Here is a 27,263-nt window from a genome sequence, read left to right as displayed (position 1 = left end):
AAGGAGGGAGAGAAAGAGGAGGTGGGAGAAAAGGGGAGGAGGGGATAATAGTGCAGAAAGATATTAGTTAAAAATCTTATAGCCCCGAGCCCAGACGCCATCTGCACGTAGCAGGATAGCAACAAGACGCCGCTCTCTATATTTGCCACGGAGATGTCACGTACATCTTGGCCAGACCGTGTGGCCAAGATGCTCAGGAGGAGAAGTTTGCCGTGCCCCAGGAGGGAGGTGCCTTGCAAGGGCCCCGTTTTCGGGAAGCGCCGAGCAGCTGTCTGCAACCCAGGGACCGCAGAGGAGCCGGCGGCTTTGAGAAAGCTTGTCTGGGGCTTCCAGAGGGAGATCTGGAGAACTTCCACTTCCACCAGCGCTGGAGGGTGAATCCCTGGGAGCGAGGAGTAGCTCTTTGATTAAACAAGCCCAGGTCCTCCAAGGATTTCTCTCCCCTACAGCTCTGCTGGGTTTTTCCTTTCCTGGGTAAAGAATTAACCCCTTCAGTTGTGAGCAAGGCTGAATGTCTGAGAGACAACAAAGTTCATCTGGGAGAAAGAAGGAAGAGGGAAAAAACCAAAAAGCTATTTCCTATGATCTTTGCTTTAAGTTTTAGTTCTCTTTGCCTGCTGAGGACTGTGACAAGGACGTGGTGCTTTGTTGTGTCTGTGCTTCATAGCATTCCCCTACCCAGGCAGGATGCTTGTGGGAAGGCCATAGGCGGTGAATATCTGTGTCTCGTTTAAAATGAGTTATGAACACTCTTTGGAGCTCTTTTGGAAGAGGCCGGGTCCCAAAGGGTGGCACTTGCTGGCCAAGCGCATAGGGTCCCGTTATCATGGGACTCTCCCCATCCCTTTATGCAGCTGATCTGGAGGGAGCTGCAGCTGCTCCCTAGTGCACAGGGAGCAGCTCGGCACACCCCGAGCTGTGTGAAGAAGGGGAAAATAATCCAGTGAGGCCAAAGAATAAAATCCAGGGTGGCCATCCGTGGGTTGCGACTGCTGCTCCCCAGCACGGTGCTGCTGCTGAGCTGCTGCAGGGCCCCCGGTCCCTCACTAATTACTTCCAGGCCTGTACTCTTGACATTTGCAAGCTCCTGATTAGAGCAACGGAGGAGAAATCTCCGAGGGAGATGGAGGCCAAACTGCACCACTAATAAAAGCCGAGATTGACAATCGGCTGGGAGGCGAGAGGCGGGGAGGTGCAGGGACTCGTCCTTGCAGTCTTGGTTTCTTGCTGAGCCTCTGGGATGATGAGAGAAGGTCAGGGCTTGTTAACGTCACCGTGAGGAGCAGGATCTGCCACTGCCATATGCCTGATGCCCCCAGGGCCTGTGCCAGCCTCCGAGTCCGTCTCAACTAGGCGATATTTTTAGAGCTGAAGCCACCCGCATGAGTCCCCCGTACAACCCCAGGTCTGCAAACTAAGTAAAAAAAAGCGGCTCTGCTTGATTCTGTGTTTGCATCCAGGTTTTGTAGCCTCCTGGATTTCAAGTTCATTTTCCCTTGCACCTTTTCTCCCCCGTGTCTCACCTTGCTCCCTTCATTTGATGCCAGCGTGCTCAGACGGGAGGTGGCACTAACCGGAGCGGTGGGACTGGGAGGTGGTTTTGGTGGGGTGGTCCCAAAGATGGGGGCAGGAGAGGCCGCTCTGGCTGCCTGTACCTGCTGTCGGATGCCCAAAGTGGCCTCTAAGCAGAGTATGGTTGAGATGCATTGCCTGCAGTCTCCTGCATAGCTCTTCCAGACTGTTGGGTCCCTACCCGGTTAGGCAGGATTCTGTTATGTAAATGTGTATAAAATTACCTTTCCAGCCCCCTCTTTCCCCTCCCTGATGCCCCATATATGCTCACCTGCGCCCAGCTGTCCATAGCAGCCAGTTTAGCTATCTGTCTATCCATTTATGCCCTGCCTTTGCATCTGTTCATGTAGCCATGTCTCTCCAGCCTCCTCAGAGGCTCTTTCTGAGGCAGACAGGCTTTCCACCCCTTTAAATCTCCTGAATCACACCAGCTCTGGCACTGAAACAGCCGACGTGCATGTTGACGGTTAAGCCAACTTTTCAGCAGCTGAAAGAGCTTTTCTGATGGAGAACTCAGCCCTGCTTTTCTCGGTGCTTCTCTCAGCTCCGGGGTTGTCCTATTTATCCAAGCTGCAGTGAGCATCCCTCTGGTGCCCGCAGCCATCGCTGGTGCCGGGAGCCAGCACGCATCTTTGCAGTGCTAGCCGGTGGCTAGCAGGGTATTTAGGGCTGCTGCATCCCACTGCCACATCCAGCAGACCCGCTATGCTGATAATTGGGCTTGGGATCGCTGAAAAACCCTTGCAAAATCTCCTTATCAGTTTTAGCAGCCGTGTTTGGGTCTCTGAATGAGGTCAGGGTCCCAAAATAGCTCAAACTCTGTCGCTGGTTGTTGTGCTTCCCCTCTAGCCCCTGCAAGGGGACATGTTCCCCACGATATATTCAGTGGAAGAGGCAGATGTGCTTGGGAGGAAGGAGTCCAGCTGAGGTCCAGCCTGCCCTGGCTTGGGCAGGAGGAACCGCAGAGCACGTTGTGGTGAGATGGCAGCATGAGGTTGGTTTTCTTTTGTAAGCACAGAGACAGATGCGTCACCGAGGTCTTGCTGCCCTTTGGGGAGGTGAATGGTGATCTCTAGGTGTCTCCAATGGTTGTGACCAGTGGGGTGGGAAGCCCTTGGGCTTCCTAGCACCACGGCCTCTGTGTCAGGGAGCAAGGATGGGGCAGAGAGATCCTGTGGAGCTCCCTTACAGCCTTATACAATCTGGCAGGGAAAAAGCTTGGCAGCAGGACACTTTCTCACAGGCACAGGGGACAAAACGGTCCCAGCGGGGGTGGGAGACGCATCAACAAGTGGATGCAGAGAAAGATGCAGCGAAGGGGGGTGATGGAGCCAGCCCCCTGCAGCTCCTCGGGGGCCATGCGGCCAGCAAAGTCCTTTCTGCGGCCGGGGTTGAAATGGTTAAAGTGTGTGTGGGGGGGTAGGTGTGAGCCCGGCTCCCTCCGCAGGCGGCAGCGCGGCGCGGCAGGGGTTAAGGCTGGCGTGGGCAGCCTGCGCATCGCTCCGCTCCCCTCCGCGGGTGTGCGGGGCTCGGGGCGTGCGGGAGCCCGAGTGCCGGTCAGGGATGGAGCCGCTGCCATGACAACCCCGGCCGGCGGGGCTGGGATGCTCCCCCGCGCCCCCTGCTCCCCGCTTTGCGGCTGAACGGGCAGCGCGGGGGGGTGGCTTCGGAGACCCCCGTAGAGGAGCCGAGGAGTCCGGGCGGTGGGGACGGCGCCTGCAGCTCCGCGGGGAAGTTTCGTTCTTGCGACAGAATCGGCGTTTTTGAGCAGCGTTTATCTTTTTTCTTTTCCTTTTCCGTGTGTTACCGAAACAAAAGAGCGACAGGCGGCAATCACCCCAACTCGGAGCGCGTTTTGCTCCCCCGGCCTGTTTTTTATGGCCGCCCTCCCCTCCCTGCCAGCGACACTTACGCTTCCTCCTTGGGTTATAAACTTTTGATGCCAGATCCTCCGCAGCGCGTACCCAACTGAATCTTAAAGTAGCGTCTCGAGCAGACACACGCACATCTGTGACCTTCATCTCTTGCTCCGCACCTTCTCTCCTCCTCTTCCTCCTCCTCCCGTCCTCCTCCCTCACCCGAGGATCCTGGGGACTCCCTCGGATGCCGCTCGGCAGGCTCAGAGCTCGCAGCCTGCCTTGCCGGGGGCTCTCCTGATCTCCGTGGAGCTCCGCATCGCTCGCCCCGGTGGTTTTGCTCCCCCCCGTCCCCACACACACGCACCCCCTCCCTCCTTTCCCCCCCCTTTCCCCCTTTTCGGGTGTGTTTTTTGCCTGTCGGAAAAGTCCCTGCTGCCCAGGATGGGGGTCGGTGGGTGCTTAGCCCTGCCCTGGAGGTGCCTGGTCGTCCTCTGTCTCAGGCTGCTCTTCCTTGTGCCCGCAGGAGTGCCCGTGCGCAGCGGAGATGCCACCTTCCCCAAAGCTATGGACAACGTGACAGTGCGGCAAGGGGAGAGTGCCACGCTCAGGTAGGAGCAGCCGGATTTTTGCCTTTTGGGGGGACGGAGGGGGTCTTGGCTGTGTTATCCGAGGGGTGCCGTGCGCCGAGCGGGGCTGCCAGAGGATGCTGGGACCGGCAGGAGACTTTGCGTGCGTCCCAGGGGCTCGTCCCCGTCGTGGCAGGGGACGCGGTTTTGGGGGGTTGCGGGTGCCAGACGAGCTGACAAAGGGGCTCAGGTGACAGACAGTGAGTTGGCGCTGCCTGGCGCTCCCGAAGTTGTGTCTGTGTGGGAGGGGAGGGGGTCCGCGCTGCCTGCGCCCATGCCAGCCTGCGCTGCCGGTGGCTTTCCAGGGCTGCGATGCCTCCGAGGTGTCAGCGTTTCGCCTTGATCGCTTTATAGTCTCTGCACGAATCCGTTAATATCAAATCAATCGTTTACTCCAGGGGTGCATCTTATGAATTCTGATGGATGCTTTACCTTACACTGTTTGCTGTGGGAGAAAGGCAGGCGGCTTATATGCAGATGGGCTACTTCTGTGCTGCACAATACAGCAGAGCGTCCCTTTTGATTCCCTGAATGAGTTACAGGTGTACATGGTGCATTACCCGTGTGGGATAGCAGCTCTCTATAGTCATTGCAGCAGCGTGACCAGATGAGCAGAGAGCAGCCCAGCTTCTGTTTTTTCGGAGGACGATGGGGAGTCAGCTCGTGTCTGGGGCTTTGGGTTGTGCCGTGCGTGCTTCAGGCAGCCCGGCTTGGAGCTGAGCCAGTTAATCCAGCTGGGCAAGCAACCCCGGGACGGGAGGAAGAAGCGCGGGGATGGTGGGACGTGAGTCTGGAGGAGTTGCTCTGCTGCTTTCTCCACAAGAACGAGCAGCTTGTGCTGCTCCCCAGCTCTGACCGAGTCGCGGGGCTGCAGCAGTGAGCAGCTGCTCTTTGCAAAGCCAGGCGTAAGGCTTGGCATAAGCAAGCCAAGCGTGTCACGCTCTCCGTGAGCAGCCAAGCTGTCGCAGGGATGAGGAGCTTGCATGGCGGGGGGGGGTCAGACAGGCTTTCCGTGGCTGGTGTGGGGTCTGTGCAGAGGAAACGTTCGGTGTGTAATGTGGTGGTGGGGAAATGGGCTCCAATTTGAGGTGCTGAGAGAGGCGTTGGTCGCTTGTCTGCCTGCCTGCCAGACTTGGGGATGTCGCCTGTGCCAGGGACCTGCTGGGACACGCTTGTCATCACCCCGTGTAACTGGGTGGCAGAGGGCACGTTTCCCCATGCTTTTCGTAATTGGGCTGCAAACGATGATTAACCTGCGCTGGAGCGAGCAAGGCAGTTTAAAGAAGGGAAGACAATCCCCCTGAGAGATGCCTTTGGCCTCGGTGCTCTGTTCCTCGCTGTCTGAATGTGTCTCCCTGGTGAAACGTGGCGTTTGGGGCGCTCATGGAGGTCAGAGCGGGATGGATGAGATTTTTGGGGTCTGAGCCCCGGGGCTCCAGCCGAACCTGCTGCCAGCAGAGGGCTGACTTGGATCTTTCTTTTTTATTTTTTTTAAAGCTTCTGGCCTCTTTTCAGTGCTGTTTACAGAAGGGGATGTTTGTGAAGCAGCCAGCCCTGGAGCGGTGGGGGGTATTTTAGCTTTGCTGTAAGAATTCTGCATCCCCTGGTGAGATGCTTAGAGGAACCCCCTACCCCAAAAGCACTTGTTCTCTCCCCATTTCCCCCCATAGCATCTGCTCCTGCCCAGGCTCTCCAGTGCTTCTTTTCCATGCTCTCATCTCCTTTTTGTCTTCTCAGGTTGAACTTTTCCCTGCTCAGTCAGGTTTTTGGCATCCAGCCCCCATTTACCCTCGGTTCTCCCCATCTCTCCTTGCAATGCTGTTTCCCAACATTTCCCCTGTCTGCTCCCAGCCCTATTTTCCTGCTGCTGCCCTGAATAGCGAGCAATTTTTTGTCTTCCCTTGGGTCTGGAGATGGGCAAGACATTGCACTCAGCAACCCCAAGGGGTAGCATTGGCAGTGGGTTCCACACACTGTGGAGCGTTTTGGGGATGTGGCTGGTATTTATTTGCAGGCTGCAATACCCTGCGGAGAGCCAGGAATGGGAAATTACCCTGGGTGTGATGCTTGTGGTAGGTGGCACCGATGGGTTTTTTTCCCCTACAAATAGTCTGTGCACACACAGCAGGAGCAGATGTGGTGTCCCCCACTGTCCTCCCTGCAAAACGGCACTTTTCTGGGGGTTCCAAATGAAGATAGACGAGGAGCTGGGACTTGAAAAGCCGAGACCTGTAATTCCAGCTTGTCGCACTTGCAGAATGAGCCACAATCCTGCCAGGTTTTGCAGGGGCCGGATCCTCTCCCACCCCGCTTGGCATGGGGATGGGTTGGGCTGAGCCTGTGACTCCCCCTGGCTTCACTGGGGCTGGTGGGAAGCTCTTTGCTTCCCAAGCCCAGCTCTTTGACCACAGGTTGCATTGCAGAAAGGAGCTGTGAGGGAGCAGAACCGCATGCGAGCGGTGGAGGAAACCCGGAGGCTTTCAGGTGGTTGTGGTTTTCCTGTATTGGATTTTGGGTGCTCCCATTTCCAGCTCTCCACCCTATGTTTTTCGGCGTAATCCTTGCAGAAACTGAGGCTCCATCTGCAGGCGGCTTCTAGGTCATCTTAAATCAGCGGCAAATGATCCCCCTGTTTTAAGCAGGTTGTTGTTGTGTTGATAATTCACTACTTTTTACTGTAAGAACAAACAATTCCCGTAATAGCCCTACACCTCTCCCCTTGGGGGAACTCGAGGCAGTTTGCAAAATCTCTGCGTGCCATTAAAAATAACATCCAACTGCCTCTGAAATAGAAAACCTTGTGCCGTGAAGTGGGTGTTTAGATGACACGGGACCGAACTGCGGGTTTGTGGCCAATATTCGAGCGGCGTTTAAAACAGGGCCCGGGTAGTAAACGGGATCATATCGCTCGTGCCGCCAGCAAACCGACCTTTTATAACAGGCATCAGTACAGTTCATAAAGGCATAAAACAACAGCTGCTCCAAATTTCAAGGCTTTATGGTTTTATGTGTATTTAAGAAAGATTGGCGCCTTTATTTGTTTGTTTTTTAAGGTAAAAAGAGGGTGTTTCGGCAGGGAGGGAGTAGCCGGGAGGCTGGATGTGCTGGGTTTTCCTTGGCTGTTGCCCAGGACTCAAGGAGCCCCCTCTGTTGCTCTCTGCCTCAGTTTCCCCATCTGTAAAATGGAGCCAACAGCAGTTGTTTCTCAGCGATGAGTACAAGTGAGTGTTCATAGATGCTGCTGGGATTGTACCAGAAACGTTAGGCATATATAACTAGGTTTTTCTCTAAACTAAATAATATAGAGATGCTGTTTTTCCATATGTAAAGGTAGATTTTGAAGTCACATCCCCCTCCACCTTCTTATTTGCTTCCTGCGAGGCCGTGGCCTCCCCCGTTGCTTGTCCAAAGGACCGGGGTAGCTTTGCTCATTCACATCGCCCGGCTGTATTGTGTCAATTAGCGGCTCTGCGAACAGTTCCAATTAAAAATAAAAAGCCGGAATAAAACACCATGAGACGCCGTTCTTCCATTTATTTTCGCAATTATAGTTTTAATTATTTCTGACAACGCAGTTCTTTTTTTTTTTTTTCCTGTGCGTGTGTGTGTGATAATCTACCGCAGTCTATTTCCCAGCGCTGGACGAGGCCTCGCTAAAACACAAGCAGCAGGACCGCATTCTCTGGCCATAGGTCTGCAAAGTTGGGAGATGTGATATTTTTTTGGCCTCTTTCAGGGTCAAACCGCCCGCCCTCAGTTTACCTCATTGCTAATGGGGGTTGTGACACTCACCTGCCGCCCTGCAAAGCGCGACACCCGACAGAGCAAAGAAGCGCTAATGCAGCCACGTCTCTGCTGTTAAATCCTTGCTGGGAAGCGGGGAAGAGAGCCGCCGCTTTTTGTGTGCGGATGCTAAAAGCACGAGGATTAGCCAAGAGCAGATTAGCGAGGACTTGCTCCATCGCTGCCCCTTCCCTCCCCCTTCCTACCCAAAAAGTTTTCTGGAGCAGCTAAATATATACCTGCCGTTTCCAAGGTAGAGCTCGCTGCGTGGCGGAGCTGTAATTGGCGACTCAGTGCAATTACAGCCACGGTTTCTGGCATTTGGATCCTCCTGGCTGGCATAATAATTTCTCCCTAGGTAGCTGGTATTTAACTTGTCTTATCTGCTCCTGATAGTTATAATTACAGTGCCCGCTAATTTTACTGTAATGTTGCAGCCGTTCGGATGGGTGGTTGGAGGAAGGTCAGGGGGTTGCAGGAGAGCTCCATCCCTCCATCCCAGCCCCATCGAGGCTTTTTCTCACCTTGGTGGGGTTGGAGCAGCCCCCACTGTGCCATTATCCTGGGTGGCATCAGGGGAGGAAGGAGTTTCGGGTCCTTCCATCCTGGCTTTGGGATGAATCTCAGTCTCCATCTCGGGTCAGGATGGGGGTGACTGGTTTGTTGGGGTGCCTGTTTGGCTTGGACGGGGAGAAGGTTGGTTGTCCCAGCTCAGGAGCAGCGTCCTGCTGTGTGATGGAGAGATTTGGAGCTGGCTTTGGGGCGTCCACCTTCACCCCGCAGGGTTTTTGCTGCGGCTTGTGCCAAGGCAGAGCCCATAAGGCGAGAGAGGCTTTGCCTGTAGTCTAGGACCAGATTTGAGCAGCAGAGAGCTAAAGCCTTGCTGACATGCAGATTGTAACCAGAGCACTGGGGTTTTGCTTCAGAAAAGCCTGGTTTTGAGAGCGCAGAGCTGGTCCAGCTCCGCAGCGGGAGGAGGAGTCACCGTCACCCCTCCAAGGATGCGAGTCCTGGAAATGTCCCCTTGCCGAGCAAAAAAACAGCCCCCATGTGAAGTTTTTGAGCTCTACAAGCCAGAAATAGTTACGAGCGGAGCTATTCAACTCCAGGGGATGAGACTGAACTGTTAGTAATCCTTTCTCTACAGGGTACCCGAGGTCTTTTTGCAGGCATAATAAACTCCTCAGGACCGCGAGCGGTAATCGCCATCCTTCCCCAGATCCCGCGCGCTGCTCCAGGAGCTCGGCTCTTTGTTTCTAGAGCAGGATTAGGTGTTAACGCTGCAAAAACGAAACCGGGGCACAGTGGCTGTCCTTTCACGTTCCCGCTTTCCAAAGAGTTTCTCTCTTCCCTGGGCTGCTCTCACAGTTTGCCTCCTCCTCGCGTTTCTCAGCCTGAGACCGCGGATGCTTTTTACAGCAGCTGGACATATTGTTTTAAGTGATAATCTTCAGATACTGCAGCCGAGCAGACAGTTCATAAGGAATATCTGATTCGGTGACTATCACTTGTTCTTCTGTCCTTGCGAGCAGCCTTTGAGGGTTAGGATGTTCTGGTTTTTCTTCTTCTTTTTCTTTAAACGAAGGAAATAATTCCCCCACAGCCCCTTGCCAACAATTCTTAGCCTGTAATGGGTTGTTTACTGCGGGTTTGATGTGATGCGTAGGTCTTGTCTTCCCTGACAGACAGAAAGCCTTCAAGGCCGGATCTTCAGTGCAAAATACTTGCACATTGTACTGTTTTGCTATGAATATTTCCCAAGATTGGCTTAAAATGAGTTGTTTCCATGACTATACTCGCTTGATGGACTTGTTCCTCGGGATACAAATGGGTCTCCGAGTCTGCTCCTCCGCCGAGCGGGGGGATAATGAGAATAACAACCGTTGTGGCGTAGGATCAGATGAGTCCCCGCTAAATTGTGCTGACTCCACTAAGGCGCTGTGTGCAGGTGGGTTCAGACCCAAGGAACCACAGCACAGGGCATCTCGGTTTGTCTTCTCTTGGTGTACCAAGATTTCTATGTTGTGTCACCACCGGGCTGGAGCTGGAGAGAAGAGGAATGGGAGGGCAGGAGGGAGAAAGTGGAAGGAGAGGGGGGAGAAGCTGGGAGGGAAAAAGCAAATGGCCAGTGCCAGAAGGGAATGATCAAAGGGAAAAACTCCCATTGTGTGAAGTTCAGTGCTGTGGGATGAGTTCCTAAATCAGAGCCCAGCAGTCAGCATGGCCCGCTGGACCAGACATGGGGAAGGAGCATCCCCTCACCTCCTATTTCTTTATATTTTCTGTGTGTGTGTGTGTGTATGTAATATATATATCTCTAAAAAAAAAAAAATCTAACAAATTTCTTACCCATATAAATCCAATTACCCATGTTTTGCCTGCAGGGAGCTGGGGAGATTAATGTTTGGTGTTTTGGCAGGAATGTAAAAAGAAATAGGTGGTAATAACAATGAAGGCTCATAAAAAGGAACCGATAGCCGTGTCTGTGCCCGGGAACCCGGTTGTAATTCTGGTGGGCAGGTCCCGGTGCGGTGTCCTGGTCCAGTGGATGAACAGGACAGAGCCCCGAGTGTCCCTGGGCACCTGAGCGGGGATGACGTTAATGTGATGATAATGGAGGCTGATAAAAAGAAATGGTTTGTGCTCTGAGGGTGCCTTCTCGTAACACATCCCTCTGTGTGTTGTGGCTTGTAAGAACCACGGGAGCACGCAGCTGTGATCCCTGTTTTGCAGAGAAATTCCCAAGGAGGGAGGATGAGCGTGGGGGGTCTTATTTGGAAGGAAAGATGGGAGCTGAGCTTGCGCTGAGCCTGTGATTGCGCTGGTCCTCACTTGGAGTGATGTGCCCGCAGGTTTTTTGGGTAGTTATGGCTGTGAGTCGCGAGTACCAGGGGCCTCTCCCCATTTGGCTTTGACACTTGGGAGCCAGCCGCTCGTCATCCTTCATCGCTGCTGTCCCCTCGGTGTCCCCTGCACGGCGGGTCCGGCACAGCGAGGGCCACCCCGCGCTGCTCCCTCTGCGGCCGCAGATTAATCACGGTTCAGATATTGCGTCCCTGCAGCGGTTTCTGCCTCCGCTGCTGCCTTCGCATCAGGCTCCTTCCTCTCCGTTTATTACCACCACCGGTTTTATAACCCACTTTATCAGATGACTTTTATTTTTTTCTTGAGCTTTCTTAAAGAGCATAACCCATGAGCAACTCATCATTTCAGAAAGAGGGAGAGCGCCGCAGAAAGCCTCTGCGCTTAGACCTTAAATGAAGAGCCTGCTTTACCGTGTTGTCGCGTTTAATTCAATCAAGGCAGTTAGAGCCGAGATTTAAAGCCCTTTGTTGCCATCACAGGAGTTGCTCTGACGCCGCAGCAGGTAGAGGAGCAGATTTGAGCCCATTTCCAAGGAGACTGGAAGTAACTGGTGGAAGCTGGGAGGCTGTTGGCATGCACATTGCATCCCATCTCGCTCTCCATCACCCTCCCTGCTCTTGCTCCTTATCCCCACATATTCCTTTAAGTGCAATTGATTAGTTTGTCTTCTATTTTTTTGTTTTTAATGAGGGAGGGTGCTGTTTTTAATTAATATTCTGAACTGTATGGTAATTATGCCGGCTGGTCCCATCGCTGTCTGAGTCACCCTCTCCTCCCTCGTTCTTGCGAAAAGGCTGTTTGGACTTAATTAAAGTTAGGGATTGAGGGCTGGTGGGGACAGCGGGAGGCTCGCAGGGGGTTTGATGAAATGATTGCTGTGGGGAAGCAGCTCCTTTCTTCCCAGGGTCACAGATTGCGATGCCCAGACACTGGTACGACCGCTTGGTTTGACCATTACGCATCTCATCCCACGTTCCCCGTCCTGCACCCGCAAAAAGCGACAGCCCCTGTTTGGGGCAAGAGGAGCCCATTTTGGGTGTCTGCTTAGACACATCCCCTCCCCGGACCCATCGCCGCTGGGGGTGTTGCGGGTCATGGCGGGGGATAATGGAGAAGCCGTGTGGACTCGGCAGGTCTTTTTTATCTCCCTTTCCAGCACTGCCACCGGAGCTCAAACGCAGCCCAAGCGAGAGCTTAACAAGCTCCGAGAGCTGTCCGGAAAGTTATCCTGACACCAAGTGACAGCCTCTCAATTGATATCCTCCCGAGACTTTAAACTCACTTCTGCGAGGTTTCCAAAGCCGGTCTTGTCTCGTACCTGAAGAATCCTTGATCTGCGGCGACGCCTCCCCTGCTTTGTCTCATTGCTCTTGACGTTTCGCTTTGTTGCCTGCTGCAGCACGGGTAAACTCCGCCGTACAACTATTTAAGAGGAGTTTTCTCTTTCTCTCTGCTCCTCCTCTGGTCTGCTCTTTGCTTTTGCAGATGTTCCTGTATAAATTGCCGGGGACGATGCTGTTCTTGCCGGGCTCTGCAGGGAACTGGCTGGGGATGCTGCTCATCCCAGAGGGCAGGGGATGCTCCAGACCAGCGGGGAAGGGAAAATGTGGTGTCTGCTGTGCAAAAGGGAATAGAAACTGTCCTGGGAGATCGCTCGCCCTCCGTCCTGAGAAAGCTCTGGAGAGACATCAAGGAAAAATGCCTGTCATTGGCTAGGAAAGGACAAGAAGCCGTGCCGCAGCCAGCGGAGATTTGTCAAGGAGAAATTGTGTCAGACTAATCTAATATCCTCCGTACGACAGCGTAAAGAGCCAGGTGGGTGGGGGGGAGCAGGAGATGCCTCTGACGGTGACCAGGCGATGCTGTGGCTTCTGTCCTAAGAGCTGGTGGGAAGCCTAAGGTGGGAACCACTGCCTGGAGCAGGTTGTAGGGAAACGGACTGGCTGCTTTAAGTTGCTTCCTTGCTTTTGAGACCTATTGCAATACGAATTCTTTGCCCAACCCATAGGAAGAAACACCTTTGCAGCAGTTTCAGGCTGTGGCTGGTTGATAGTGTCCTGTTGGATTCACATGGATGGCTTGGGGACCATCTCCATGTCCTGAACTTCCTTGAGGAGGATTTCTGGTGTGCGAGCGTGTCTGTATCATCATTGTGCTGCTGAGCCGATGTTTTGGGATGCCACCAAGGACTTTGTAGGTTTCTGAAGTAGAAATGTGCGGTTAGGACGTCTAGTTGTACACCCAGTGTAAGAAGAGCCAGAGCGGAGCGTATTAGCTGGTCCATAAGGTTGAGTTGGTTCTCCTTCCATGCAGTGGCAGCGCCGACCCCTTCCCCACTCACCGTGCAGCCCCGTTATGGACCAGAGAAGGTTTGAAGAACCAGGTGGGACCTGCCCAGGCTCTGTAACCGAGGCTGCAGACTCTCAAAGGTGCACTTAGAGCATTTTCCTTGATTTTGCTTTTGTTGCCCGGTAGACCAGCGATGGGGTCAGCCCATCTGCACAAAGCAACTCCCTCACTAAAAGTTGCTCTGCCCGTTGGCCCTATCCTGTGCATGAACTGGGAGGGTGCTTGGTGTGTATTCGCCTTTTCGCCAGTTTTCCAGCCAGCTGCTTGTGTTCAGAACCGGCTGGTGATACCCCGAGAAGCAGCTCTGATGTCCGCTCAGCGCTGGGCTTAGTCCTGCGATTGCTGAGCGTGCGGCTGGTTCTCAAGACTGATGCTGCACTTAGCAGGGTGCTGCCAAACCCGCCGAGTCCAGCAGGTTATTTCCCTTCAGAAGCCATTTATCTTCTTCCCTTTCAGATGCGGGGCTTCGGTCTCTCGTCTTTCTTTCCCTCCCACACGGGAAGGAGCCTGCTTCTCCCAACCCTCCCAAATCGGCAGCCCCGGGCAGGGGTCAGACCCATCCGAGGAGCGTGGGGACGTGCAGAGGGGCTGGCAGGGCTCGGTGGGCTCCTGCGATGCCGCTTGACAGCTATCGATTCCTTCCCAGTTATTATTTAGATGGAGATTGCTCCGGACTTCAGCTTCTCGTGCGTGTCTTTTCCGATGAGGTTTTCGATGAGTCCGCCCTGCGGGCGGGTGGGATGCCAGCAGGTGCTGGGCTGGGGTTTGAAAGCATTTTTTCTGGCAGGGAATTAGCAATTTGTCTCCATTTCTCAGGGTTTTGTGCGGAATGAGAGAGAAGCTGGGGTGCAAAATGCCAGTTGGGAAGTTCAGGGGCACCTCGGGCTCTGCCACTGCCTCTTGCTATGGCCTTGTGCACCTCACTTAACTCAATTGACTGCCTCAATTAAAAAGCAGTGGCTCTGAATTTCCTGACTTTTCCTGTTCCCTGTAATTGGAGGAATCTGATCCTTGGGGAGGGGCTTGCACACTGCTCAGCACTTTTGAAAATCCCATCCAAAAGTTATCTTCAGGAGCAACACTTTTTGTCATTAAATGCTAACTTAATAGTACAAGAGGATGCTGTGTGATGGTTATGAAAGTTTAGCAACTGTGTGTATCTATTACCTAGTTGCTAACTCTGTATATGCCTTAAATAATCAATTGATATTTAATTAGCATACAGGACTATTACTGCCTTCCTAAATCTATAATGATAAACCAAGTTATAAGTTATTGGACATTAATTACTAACTGATGATTAGAAACAGCAAGACATTTACCAGCCTCATCCCAGATATAATACAGCGTGTCCGCGCACACTGCAGAGCTAAACCGCGCCGACTGTCTCTTAATAATCAATGGGTGTTTAACATGCAATATTTGTCTAATTAGCACGAAATTAAATCCTCATTGACAACACTTCGGGGTAAGAGATCTGCATCGAATATGATGGATTTGACACGGAAGGGCTGTTATTGTAAGCAGATGTGCGTGTCGTTCGCTTTGCTTGTCGTGGCTGGCACATGCGACGGGGGGGACCGGTGATGGAGCGATGGCTGGATGTTGGATCGACGGTCCCAGGGACTGTTTTTACTCAAGTTGTGGACACAAGCAGCTCTTCCCAGCACCCACTGCATTTTTGGAGGGGAGTCTCCGTCTGAGCAAGGAGATGTTTGCAGTCGTCAGTCTGTCATCGCATGAGGGATGCGCGGTGAAGGTCGGAGGGATGCAGGGTGAAGTTGGGAGGGATGTGGGGTGAAGTTGGGAGGGATGCAGGGTGAAGTTGGGAGGGATGTGGGGTGAAGTTGGGAGGGATGCGCGGTGAAGAGGGGAGGGATGTGCGGTGAAGATGGGAGGGATGCGGGGTGAAGTTGGGAGGGATGCGGGGTGACGATGGGAGGGATGCAGGGTGAAGATGGGAGGGATGCGCGGTGAAGTTGGGAGGGATGCGGGGTGAAGATGGGAGGGATGCGGGGTGAAGATGGGAGGGATGCAGGGTGAAGATGGGAGGGATGCGCGGTGAAGTTGGGAGGGATGCGGGGTGAAGATGGGAGGGATGCGGGGTGAAGATGGGAGGGATGCAGGGTGAAGTTGGGAGGGATGCAGGGTGAAGATGGGAGGGATGCGCGGTGAAGTTGGGAGGGATGCGGGGTGAAGATGGGAGGGATGCGGGGTGAAGATGGGAGGGATGCGGGGTGACGATGGGAGGGATGCAGGGTGAAGATGGGAGGGATGCGCGGTGAAGTTGGGAGGGATGCGGGGTGAAGATGGGAGGGATGCAGGGTGAAGATGGGAGGGATGCGCGGTGAAGTTGGGAGGGATGCGGGGTGAAGATGGGAGGGATGCGGGGTGAAGATGGGAGGGATGCAGGGTGAAGATGGGAGGGATGCGCGGTGAAGTTGGGAGGGATGCGGGGTGAAGATGGGAGGGATGCGGGGTGAAGATGGGAGGGATGCAGGGTGAAGTTGGGAGGGATGCAGGGTGAAGATGGGAGGGATGCGGGAATGAGAGCAGCCCCAATGGTCCATGGGTTGCTGGGGTTGCTGCCATCTCACGTGGGGGAAAAGCTTTGCTGCAGTTTGTCAGCACACGGTGGAAGCTGTTTCGCGAGAGCAGCGGGATGGATTGCAGGGCCCCGGGGCTCTTTGTGAGAATCAGCCTGTCCTTCACACTCAGCGTGATGTAATTAACTGTGCTGATAGGATGTTATGCCAACAGCAAAGCAGAAAACACCAGAAAATGAGTCAGAAGCGATAGTGTGGAGATGCAGGGAAGCGGCAGCAGGTTGTGATGCTGGAGCGATACTGCAGCATCCCTTGCCCCCCGACCCAGGTAGGGTCCCTGCTCCAAAAAGGAGCGATACGGTGCAGGGAAGCTCTGGGCAGGCTCTGATGTGGCTTTGCCATAGCGTGCAGGGGAGATGGATGGTCCCTGGGAGGTATTTCTCTCCCTGGTTGTGCAATGGATCTGTAACTCCCAGCTCCCTCCTTTCAATCCTTTGCAAGGAATCGCTCTCCTTGCTCTGTCAGGGGAGGTTTCTCACTGTTGGTTTTCCTGCCTCCTTCAGGGTTTTACCAAAAATGGTGAAACTTCTTGAAGCTTCAGCAGCTCCTTGGTTCCTTATGGGTCTTTTCTGTGCCCCCTGCAAAGTGCAGAGCCCCACTGGGCAGGATGGGTGGATGATTGTCTCCTTCATTCAACAGGAGCTGGGATGGCAAAGAAAGAAGTTAAAAAAAAAAGTCTTCCAATTAGCAATTGAAATTGTTCGTTAAAGAATCTGCCTATTCTGCAAGGAATGTTTAGTAATTGATAGCAATTTCTAGCAATTAAATACAAATTAATTCGTGCTACTGAGTAGCAGGTTATTTATAGCTCTGTATTTATGGGCATTCCCTCTCCTTAAAAATATCGTCGTTGCTTTTGATAAGTAATTAGAGTTTACTGAATAATTTCCCAATGTAGGTATGAATTTTAAATAATTTTTAGTACCGAGCAAGTGTTTCATTGTGTTGCTGAGTGAGGTGTTATGGTTATTTATACTATAGTAGGGCCCGGAGGCTGGGACGGGCACTTTGCAAGCGTATAGCAAAGAGATGGTCCCTGCCCAGGAGGGCTCACAGTGGTTTTTATGTTCTGCAGCAGGCTCCTGAGCACGCTTTTCCACCAAATAAAGGTCGTTTGCATGGGCTGCAAGCAGCAGCTTGGCTGCAGATGTGTAATAGTAATAGTAATTCCCTACTAATAAGAGTGATAGTTACCCACTCAGATGAGGAGGGTGAAGCCCCAGACTGGGAGGTGGTGAACAAAGGTCGTGTCTTTTGACTAGTTTAGTTGAATTTTGGCTTTGAGGTGCCTTTTATTTGCCTTGTGGTTTTATTTAGATGATCTCAGGACATGGTTGCGAACTTTTACTGATGCTCCTACAGCTATATGCATGCACATTAGCTCTTCACAAGATGAGATCTTTATATAATGATGTCTCCGGGACTTGCAGATTTTGGGGGGAGAGGGCAAAGCCGTGATGGGTTTAACCTTGGGGAAATAAATATCCCATGCCATTGGCGTGTATGGGAAAGCTTTGGGATGTGTCTATGTTATAGCTGATGTGCCCGTGGGCTCTTGGGAAGCTTTGAGGCTGCCAGGACCTTTGGGAGCATCGCAGAGGTTGCTGGTCCTGTCCCCTTTGTCACCTGTGGGCAGCGGGATCAGCCCCACGTCTCGTTCAAAGGCTGCGCAGATCCTGCCCGTGGCCGCTCAGTCAGTTCTGTCGCTTTTCTGGCTTCATTACTGAGCTTGATTAAATGGTTCTTGTACAGCCAAGGGTTGGGATACACACAAAGGGACTTTTCGAGTCATCCGAGACACTCGGATACAGCGGAGCCAGATGCCGAAGGGATAGATGAGCGCCGGGGTTTGACATTGCGGTTGCGGTAATGAGATGTAACCCATTAGGGCAGCGTCCTCCTGGGATCCAGATGCCTCCGAGGAAGGCAGAGGGTTGAGATGGAGCCTCAGACCTGCAAAAGGTTCCTGAGTGGGGAATAACAAACTGGAGAGTTGCCCTGTCCTTGAGATTTGCTTGGGACAGGTTGCTCAGGTGTTTACAGAGGATGGGATGGGGAGAAAACGAGGGTGAGAAGGTTTTGAGCCCAGTATCTCGCTTCTGTATATTGTTTTATAGAGTCTGTGTGTGTGTGTGCAGGCAGCGGTATCGCTCATGCTGGTAGAGCTGGATTCAGCCGTCATCTTGTGGGCTGTGTGGCTGCTGGAACATCATGGGATGTGCATGGGGTGATGCTAAGGAAGGAGGTGACTTTTGTCACCTCTCTGTGCATCCGTCTCTGGGATCAAATTGGTCTTTGGGGGCTGGGAAAAGCTGCAGCAGAAGGTGACAATTATTTTTCACGGCAGTAATGAGTGGGTTTGGCCAGTTCTGAAGCTGCCGGGTCTGGGGCAGACCGCAAGGCATTTGTCTTGGCAAAAATAGGTGTGAAGTGTGACTTTTAGGGGTGAGGAGCAACTCCAAACCAGCAGCCTTGTGGTCTTGAACTCTCCTGGTCCAGCAATATTGCTTTAGATTTCACAGCCCAATTATTTCCGTGCCGTCCTTCCCGTGCTGGAGGAGCAGGGAGCTCTCCTCCCTGCCCATCTGCAGACCCCATCGCACACATCACTTAAATACTTTCCTTTTACCGATTCCCTGCTGCTGCAAGGGTCCGAGCTTTCATCTCCTCTCCTTTCTTTGTGATCATTTCAGAGCTTGGTGGCTTTTGGCCTCTTGCACTACAGGTCTCCGGTTTGTTATAAGCCATTGCGAGGCGGTTTGCGGTGTGCTGGTACGCGGAGCAGAGATGCCGGCGGATCCTTTCGGATTAATGGGCTGTCTGAGTGCGAGGGATGAGCCCCGGTGACCCGGTGGGTCCCTTTTGGGAGGTGTATAAGAGCCCCCTCTGGCACCGCGCTCATGTCTGGACGCTGAGATCATAGGAGATGCTTAAGACTTTTAACTGCGGACTCTGATGGTCCCACTCTCCCTCCCGGCAATTCCAAGATGCTCGCTCGTGTGATTAACTCCACATCCCAAAAGTCACTGGCTCTGTAAAGCTTCAGGATTGCGCCAGCGCTTCTGACTGCTCCAACAAGGGTCAGCGAGGCGGCTGCTGTCTGAGGAGCTCAAAGGCTCCAGGTTTGAAAGCCAAGAGTCCTTCTCCGCTCTTTGATCACTAACTGCAGCGCTCGTGGTCCCCACGGGGCATAAACAGGGAGTTTGGGCTCTCGGCAGCCTTGCAGCTGCTAAATTTTGGTGCTAATGCTCCAAATTCAGTGTGGTGAGCAGGAGGTTCTCGGAGCTGCCGGTGGTGGCTCTGGCTGGATTTGAGGATGTGTCTGCGGGACATGGCGAGGAGGTGGGTGAAGGGAAGAAACTGAGCCCTCCAAATCCCTTCTGGAACGATGCTGGTTAAACTCTCACAGCAGGATTGCTCACCCGTGACTCATCAGCCCTTTGCTGCTCGCACTAGGGCGGTTCTCCGCCAAAATAGCACTTGGGGACCAGGAGGGGGGACGTGTCTTCCCCTGGGAGGGGTTTTTTGGTGGCTCTGAAGTGCCACCGCGAGGAGAACCGGCCAAAACGGGGCAGGTTGAGAGGGTCCCTCCTTTTTGGCTTTTAGAGCAGATGGTTTGCACTTAGTCCACCTGAACCGGACAAAACCCAGGCAGACCCTGCGAGTGAATTTGCCAGGTCGAAGCCTCCCTGCTTTTATTTTTGTCTTCCTGACGAGCAGCCCGTCCCTCCACCAAATAAAAATTCCACACGCAGAGCCGGTTAAAAACATCAATTAGCTCTAAAACAATTATTATTTTTTGAAATGCCATTTTATATATGCAATAACACAACACAATAATCCTGGGTTATTTAACAGAGCATTTACCATGAAAACAGTCATTACTCTTTTAACGCTGCTGACTGTACAAGCCTCTTAACATTAAACGGCAAGTGAGGCAGAAGTCTCGCCGTCAGAAATGCCACGTTCCCTTGAATATATTAGTGACGCTGTCATCGGGAAGCTTGGCCAAGTGGTGTTTCCCATTCCCGGGAAGCTCTGATTGGAGGAAATTCCCCAAATTGAGCATGGGGATGTTGCCCAAATCTTGTTGTGTTGGTTTAGAACCCCCTGGAGATGTGTTGGAGAGGACAGGATGGGTTCAGCCCGACTTTGCCCCATCCCTCTGTTCTATTCCATCCCCATCTCAAGCTGAATTTGTTATCCAGCCTAAACCCAGCAGATTCCGCTATTTTAATATTGTTGATAGAACCTATCATACTACACAGATAAAGACCTTTTTTTGCTGCTAAGTCAATAATTAATTTAGTAGTAAATTCTGCTTTTCCCCCTCTTTTGTGGTTCTAGGGAATTGTGCTGGATGTATATTATTTACTTACTTATTAGACCTCTTCTAGATACCTGGCATGAACCCGGGGGAACAGATGGAAATACCATTCTCGAGCTACCAAAAGCCTTTGGTTTAAGCAAAATAGTTGTGTTTAAAGATTAATTTAAGACGCTTTAAAAATTGAGCAGGCCATACATTTTTAATATTGATTGATGTTATTATAAAAGATTCAGCCGCGGACTCTTCTCGCCAGGACCTCTCCTGGCGTTTGCCGGCGAGGGACACGGCTTAGTTATTTTTAATCCTGGAGACTGGTTCTTGTGTAATTTATGGGCAGCGTCGCCATCTCAGGCAGGAGCCTTGGGATGGGGGTGAAGCTGGTGGTGCTTGGAGGGAAGGAGGTTGGGTACATCTTATTCCAGTGGCATCACAGAACCGGGAGCAAAACTTCTTCCATTAAACTGGAACAAGCCTCGGCGCATGAACCTGAATAGTCAGAAGGTAAAATCTGCCCAACAGCAAGTACATTTTGTTGCGCGTCTTGTAAACCTCCAATTTTTTGTCTTTATTCAACGTTTTTTAACGTGGAGGTGGAAAAGAAATAGTGGCAGAGCACCCAGGAGCGGGTACCTCTTTTGATAGTGTTTTGTTAGTGAGTTAGAGAGGCAAAGCAGCCACCCCAGCCCTGGAGGAGCTGAGTGTGCTGCTGAGGAATAATTCTCCAAATTGCATTTATTTCACAGGCGTGAAAGGTCACCAAGTGAAGGGAAACAAGAACTGTATTCAATTAGACAATTCGATCAAAATAAATCTGTCAAGATGGCATTCCTGCTGAGGAATCAATTGACTTGGAAAATGAAGGCAGCTGCTGCTGTTGTTGTTATTATTGTTGTTATTATTATTATTTTAAATTAGCTCCAGTACCTGACATGAGTACCTGAGTTGGAGTGCCTGAGCGGTTCACATCATCTATCACTCTTATTAGATATTAATACATCCTCCTCCGCCTTGCAGTTAGTGCCCTGTTAATAGTCAAGTGGCCCCAGAGTGCTTCCTGGGAGGCTGATGTGAATGATTAGTAATGAGAAGGGATGGCGAGGCCTTTTTCAGGCAGAAGGTTAAGGGGGAAAAATAAAATAAAATATAAAATAAAATAAGAGAGGGAGAACAAGAATCAAGCGTGCGGGAGATGTGCTTTGTTGGATGTGTTTCTTGGTGGCTCTAAATCAATGTGATGGTTTCGCAGGGCTGGTGGGTAGAAGTTGCTGTGAGTAGGAAAGACGATGAGAGAAGTTTCCTTCATCTTCTACCAACCGGGGTGTTTTCCTTTGTATCAGGCAGCCTTAAAAAAAAGGCAGAAAAGAAAGAAAAGCCACCAACCTCCTTTAAAGACAGACTTTATCACAGCAGCGTACTGATCTGCTTCTCAGCTTGCCCTCAGCTTGATGCACCTCATCAAAGATGCTCTTGGACTCGGTGATCTGTAGGGTCTCTTCCAACTGGAATGATGCTCTGGTTCAGTGGTTCCCATGCCTTGGGCAGCTCTGCCCATGGCTGGGAGGGTCCCATGGGTGTTTCACCCCGTGTAGCACCAGATCCTACTCTTCTCCATGTCCCAGAAGCGTTAGTGGTACATAGCAGAGAAAACCAAGGTCCTCCTGGACATCTGGTAGGTACCAGCACATTGGTTTGGTGCTGACCCCACGCTCCAGGTTTTTCTGGCCATGACTCCATATTTCTCCCCGAAACACCCTGGTCTGCTCTGTAGCTCCTAGACTGGTGCTCCGCACATTAAAACAGGTGTAATTGTGCTCGCCTTGAGACTTTGGGGCAGGGGATGCGTACTCAGAGCAAGGCTGGAGATGCCTTTGCACATCTCTGTGTGGATGGTCCGGCTGGACCGCTCGGATGCGCCGCGGAGGGCGAGGGACACCGGCTGTCACCTCCTCCTCCCGTCGCTTGCGTTTTTATTGACTGGCGATGACAAACTGGTTTATGGACAGATCTTTTATACCCGCTAGGACTCGGCAGTTATTTTTGAGATTATGCTTTGCCTCAGAATCTTCCTTCCTTCATCCTTCATAAATCTTGAGCCGAGGCTGCTGCATTCAGACCAAGCTTAATATTCCTCTTGCAGATCTCTGCACCAAAATGGCTGCGTCGGAGCAGGGGGGCGGAGGCGGATTCCCCTCCAGCCCTTCGCTCCAAGGGCAGTTGTGAACCTTGGTGTCAGGGTCTGTAAAAGGGTCTGGGGTCCTTGGATGAGGCGGGACGGTGCTTCCTTGGGGGTGTTTCATGCATGGACAGGAGCCTCCTTTCCTCACCGGGTTGTGAATGAAGGGTTGGAGTACGTAGGTGATGCTGTTAGCTGGGGGAACGCAAAGATGAGCAATGAGGAAAGTAATGGGAACAAGAGAAAAGAGTAAGGGAGAGAAAGAGGGACTTGTTTTGTGGCTGTGTGTTGCTGGTTTTGGCTTTTTTTTTCAAGGAAAAAGCAGAGGAGAAAGAGTCCAGTCCCCTCATTTCACCTCTCCCGCACTAATGCATGGGGTTGCAAAGGACAAATCCCGTTCACTTGGCCTTTCCCCTCCCCTCATTAACTCCCATGACCTTGGGGCCGAGGTGAGAGCAAAGTGTTTATCCCAACAAAAGCTCTAGCCAAATAAATAAGCAGAGTTTTCAGAAGGGTCACGTCCCTCGCAAGCCCAGGCACGAGGCAAAACCTCTGTGCTGGGCTGAGTTTGGGACTGGCTTTTCTTTGCAGGGAACAAAATGCTGGAGAAGGAGTGTGAGAGCCCCTTGGCAAGCTTGCAATAAATCCTTCACGAGCATCGAGCAAGGGGAAATAAACCAAGCAGCCAAACCAAACCCAACCCTGGGTTTATCAGAGAAGCCACAAAGTCGTAACTCCTGATCTTAGAGTTAATAATCCCTCGAGAGAGGTTCTCCTGCCCCTCTGCTCTGCCCTGGGGAGACCACACCTGGAATCTTGTGTCCAGCTGTGGCCCCTCAGTTCCAGCAGGACAGGGAACTGCTGGAGAGAGTCCAGTGCAGCCACCAAGATGCTGGAGGGAGTGGAGCATCTCCCGTGTGAGGAAAGGCTGAGGGAGCTGGGGCTCTGGAGCTGGACAAGAGGACACTGAGGGGGGACTCATTCCTGGGGATCAATATGGAAAGGGGGAGTGTCAGGAGGATGGAGCCAGGCTCTTCTGGTGACAACCAGTGACAGGACAAGGGGCAATGGGTTCAGACTGGAACACAAGAGCTTTTTCCACTTAAATTTGAGAAGAAACTTCTTCTCAGTGAGGGTGGCAGAGCCTGGCCCAGGCTGCCCAGGGGGGTTGTGGAGTCTCCTTCTCTGCAGACATTCCAACCCGCCTGGACACCTTCCTGTGTAACCTCATCTGGGTGTTCCTGCTCCATGGGGGGATTGCACTGGATGAGCTTTCCAGGTCCCTTCCAACCCCTGACATTCTGTGATTCTGTGATTTTCATGTTGTTCGGGGTTACTCCCCACTGTACTGCGCTGCTCTGGTTTTATTTAGGCTGGTTCAAGGGGGGGAGTTTTGCCCTTGGTTTATCAGACAGCACCTTCTTTAGCAGATGGTCTTTTTTCCCACGTTTCTGACAGCAAGCAAACACATCCCTTAGGTTCCCCGACCATCTCCTGCTTTCAGGTTTTCTGTAAATCACAGACTGTCAGCAGAAGCCAGGCATCGCGCACCCAGGTTTTGAAGCGCAAGCGATGAGCCCATGCAGTACCTGTCTGGTGGAGAACGGGGCTGCTGGAGGCTTTCGCACATTATCAGGTGCGATCCTGGCTGGGATCTGAGCCCGCTCTGCAGTTCCCTTCTGCTCCTCTCGCCTCCGTGCAGCTGGGGATTATAAAATAACAAAGCACCTGCCGTTGCTGCCGCTGCCTGAGTGAAGTGCCATCAGGTTTTATTCTCCCTCCTGTCTCCCTTTTTCACACCTGCGTGCCACAAAAATGTCTCCTGTCGTCGTACAGCCCCGTGAAACTCCCCTGGAGCGTTTGTCTATTCGAGAGATATAGTGGAGGACGTGGGTTTCGTGCCTGGCGTCCTCCCTCTGTCTTTCATCCCTTCCCTTTGACGTGATTTAGCACCCCAGAAGCTGTAAAGAGCGTCTGTGCGCAGATGCGCCCGCTCCACGTGCGCGCAGGTGAGCGGCGACGTTGCCGTTGTGCCACTTCTGAATAATTTACCACTCAACCAAAAGGACCCGTTAAAATTTTGAGTTATTGAAATTACATTTGGTTTGGGAGGAGGGACGTCGGGGGTGTTTGCTTTGGCTGCCTCATCGTTGGGGTGGCAGGAGCAGGAGTGTGTTTGGGAGGACTGTGATGCTGCAGATAGGCTTGTGGTGATGGATGGGCTGGCAGAGCGGGAGCCGAGGAAATAAATAAATAAAAAGATCCAGATAGGCACAAGAACAATCCTGACAGCTTTCATTATTTAAACTGGAGAAAGAGGCAGGGGGGGAAGAGACTGTTTGTTGTATTGCAAGAGGAATGCCACATCCTTCATGGCCTCGCTGTGTTTGTTTGGAGGCACCGTGGTGCGATTCCCCTGGGATCAGGTACCAGCCAAAATTCCGGCTGCTTTTGTTTGCGAAGGTGATGCCCGGCAGGTGGGAAGCGTTCGGCGTTGGGTTACCGCCTCATTTCGGGTAACCAACCCAAGTGTGACCGGTGCTGAAGCAGAACCAAGTGCTGCCATTTACGCTTCTCGCCTTTTTCTTCTTCTCCGAGAGCTGGGAGTTAATTCTGGAAGCGTCACTTGTGCGAGGACGTTTCTGGCAGGCTGGGGTTGCTAAGTGTAGCTAAGTGCCTCGAGCAACCCTAACTATTCAGCTCCTTTTTTATTTTAAAGTTTCTGAAGGGGAATAAGGAAGCGAAGCGTGATCAGCTGTACTCAATAATACCATGGGGTGCTGCAGGAAGGTGCCACCAGGACCGACGTGTGAGGGGCTGATGGAAGCATGTGCTGACTGTTTGCTCATCTTGTACCTCCTCCATCTCTGATCTCTGGACCCTTTTGCTGGTCTTTCTGAGCAGGGAAGCGTTTGGGGTCTTGGTGGACCCTGGGGAAGGCAGCCAGTGCATCTTGGTGCCTCTGAGATGCTCTTGAGTCCCCTTGCTCCGCTGGGGGACAGATGGATCCAGGTTGGGATGTGGAAGGGTGGAGAGCACTGGATGTCAGCAGCAGGACCCAAAAGCACATATATATACTCTCTGTGAGTCCCATTTGCTCTGGGATATTGGGTGTGCGTTAAAGTGGTGCTGGGTGGGCTGAGCCTCGTTCCTTCCCTGGCACAGGGAGGTGGTTGGTACCATTGGAGAGTCTGGATCAAGGAGCTCGTTTCTGGAGTGACGTGATTTTTGCCTCTGGTTGTTTTCAGGAAGGATTTTCTTAACTGTTCCAACCTGGCAAATTGTGAATTACTTAACAACGTGTTTCTAAGAGAGGTATAAAAAGCAAGCTCCGAACCTTTTTGAGTGGTTTTTAACAAATACAAATTTCATTTTCTATTAAGATCTCGGAATTGTTGTCTGGGGTGGTGAATGCCACTCTTTGTCGCTGTTTTGGGGCCTGTTCCTTCAAGTGCAGGACCTGTCCCTAAACCCCAGGCTAAACCCCAAAGCTGATGCAGTTTGGGGGCTGCCGCGGTGGCACCTTTGGGGCAGTGGGGCAGTTAGGCGTGGGTTAAAAAGGATGATTCCTGTTCTAAAGCCACACGCATTTCCCAGCTAATTGTGCAAAGCAACCCCCTTCTTGCCCCTCTCCTTTTCCACCCTCTCGTCTCAGTTCCAGGGGGCCAAGAGGGAGCAAAACACCTGAAGCCTCCTCCACCTCGCCTGCCTCTCGAGCCGCAAAAATTAATAACAAGCTTTGGCTCCTGAGACCATCCTCCTAGAAGCTTATTTATACCTCTGCTTAGTGTTGATTCAGCTGCCTTGCAACCATCACTCCAATTCACAAGAGCCCTTGTAGAAAGGAGAGATGAAAACCGCCCTACACTGCTCCTGCTCCTCTTTCTTTTCTATTTTCTCTCTCCCGCACACTTGCAGCACTTGGTTTTAAGCACCGGGAGAAAAAAGATGTTCTCATAGTATGTGAATTCAGAGCCCCTGTGCGAGCTCTCAGCCCTCCCAGGGGCATTGCAGCCCGTGGCCTCTCTTCTGCTTAGGCCTGGCTTTGCAAAGCAAGGAGCTGCGATTAGCAGATCCCTGCTCCTCGGAGAGCCTGTGCCTTGTGCTGCCCACATCAAAGAGGAGAAACGGCCCGACAGGTGCCTCCTCGGCCTCTCCAAATATCCCACCGTCGGCACATTTGTATTAGATATCGATTTCTGTTTAATAGAATAAGCCGGGAGAAATCACACTCTTTGTTGGCATTCAAAGGATAAACCATAAAAGCCATTAAGAAGTACTGTAAGCGGCGGGATGATTAATGAGACTTTAGGTACATTCTACTGACTGCTTCCAGATAATGTCTTTGAAAGATCCCGTTGCTGCTGGCTGCAATTCAGAGCTATTTATTTGCAAGGTGAAGCTCTGAGGAGCGGCGCTTCCAGCACCAGGCCTGCCCGATACCGTTATGGAGACTAAACTGGATGTCCCCCATTCCCGATTTGTTTTGTTGGGTTTGTTCAGCAGCTTTGCCACGATACGGGGAGGTCAAGTGGTGAAAGATGCTCCGTCTGCCCTGGAATCGGTGTTGAGATGCTGCTTTGGGGATGGCCGTGGGGTTTTGGGCTTGTACAAGGAAGCTTCTTTTGGGAGATATTGATTCTATTTTGGTTTTGGGTGTTTATTTTTTATCCTTTTTATTTTTTCTTGGTACTAGCTTGTCTTTCCATGCACATCCCACCTGCTCTGCTGGCTTTTGGGTTTTCCTTGGGAGGTGGAAGTTTCTGGCGTCACAGCAAATCCTGTTTGTTTCTCACCGAAGCCCATCTGTGGCGAAATAACAAACAGATCCCAAGGAAACGGATAAGCACTGTTTTTAAAAAAGCTGCGCTTGAAATGTGTGTTTGGTGGGGTTTTTTCCCCTTTGGGGATAAAAGATCCTTCCCTGTGTCGGGGCAGGATACGGGAGGCAGGGATTTTCTGTCGAGGGAGCGGGAGCTGCCAGAGTTTGTCATCAAGAATAATAATAACAACCAAGTGATGACTGGCAAACTGTCGTTGAGGGGGTAATGAGGATATAATCCAGCGCAGCAGAGGAACAAGGAGGGGGGGAGCAGGCGA

The 27,263-nt window shown here is 52.1% G+C and overlaps 1 protein-coding gene across 1 annotated transcript in view; it reads left to right on the top strand.

The window, feature by feature from the left end:
• Positions 1–3,668: 3,668 nt before the first annotated feature.
• Positions 3,669–27,263, top strand: part of LOC309448797 (opioid-binding protein/cell adhesion molecule homolog) — a gene marked incomplete at its 3' end in the record, with an annotated part of 78,659 nt that continues 55,064 nt past the window's right edge. Inside the window, exon 1 of the mRNA XM_082070554.1 lies at positions 3,669–4,039. Coding sequence (XP_081926680.1) covers positions 3,873–4,039 — 167 coding nt within the window. The 5' untranslated portion in view covers positions 3,669–3,872. The remainder of the gene's footprint in view (positions 4,040–27,263) is intronic.

This window comes from Streptopelia decaocto (assembly GCF_964273445.1).
Source record: "Streptopelia decaocto genome assembly, chromosome: 21".
NCBI classification, from domain to species: Eukaryota; Metazoa; Chordata; class Aves; order Columbiformes; family Columbidae; genus Streptopelia; species Streptopelia decaocto.
This window is presented reverse-complemented; position numbering and strand designations above follow the sequence as displayed.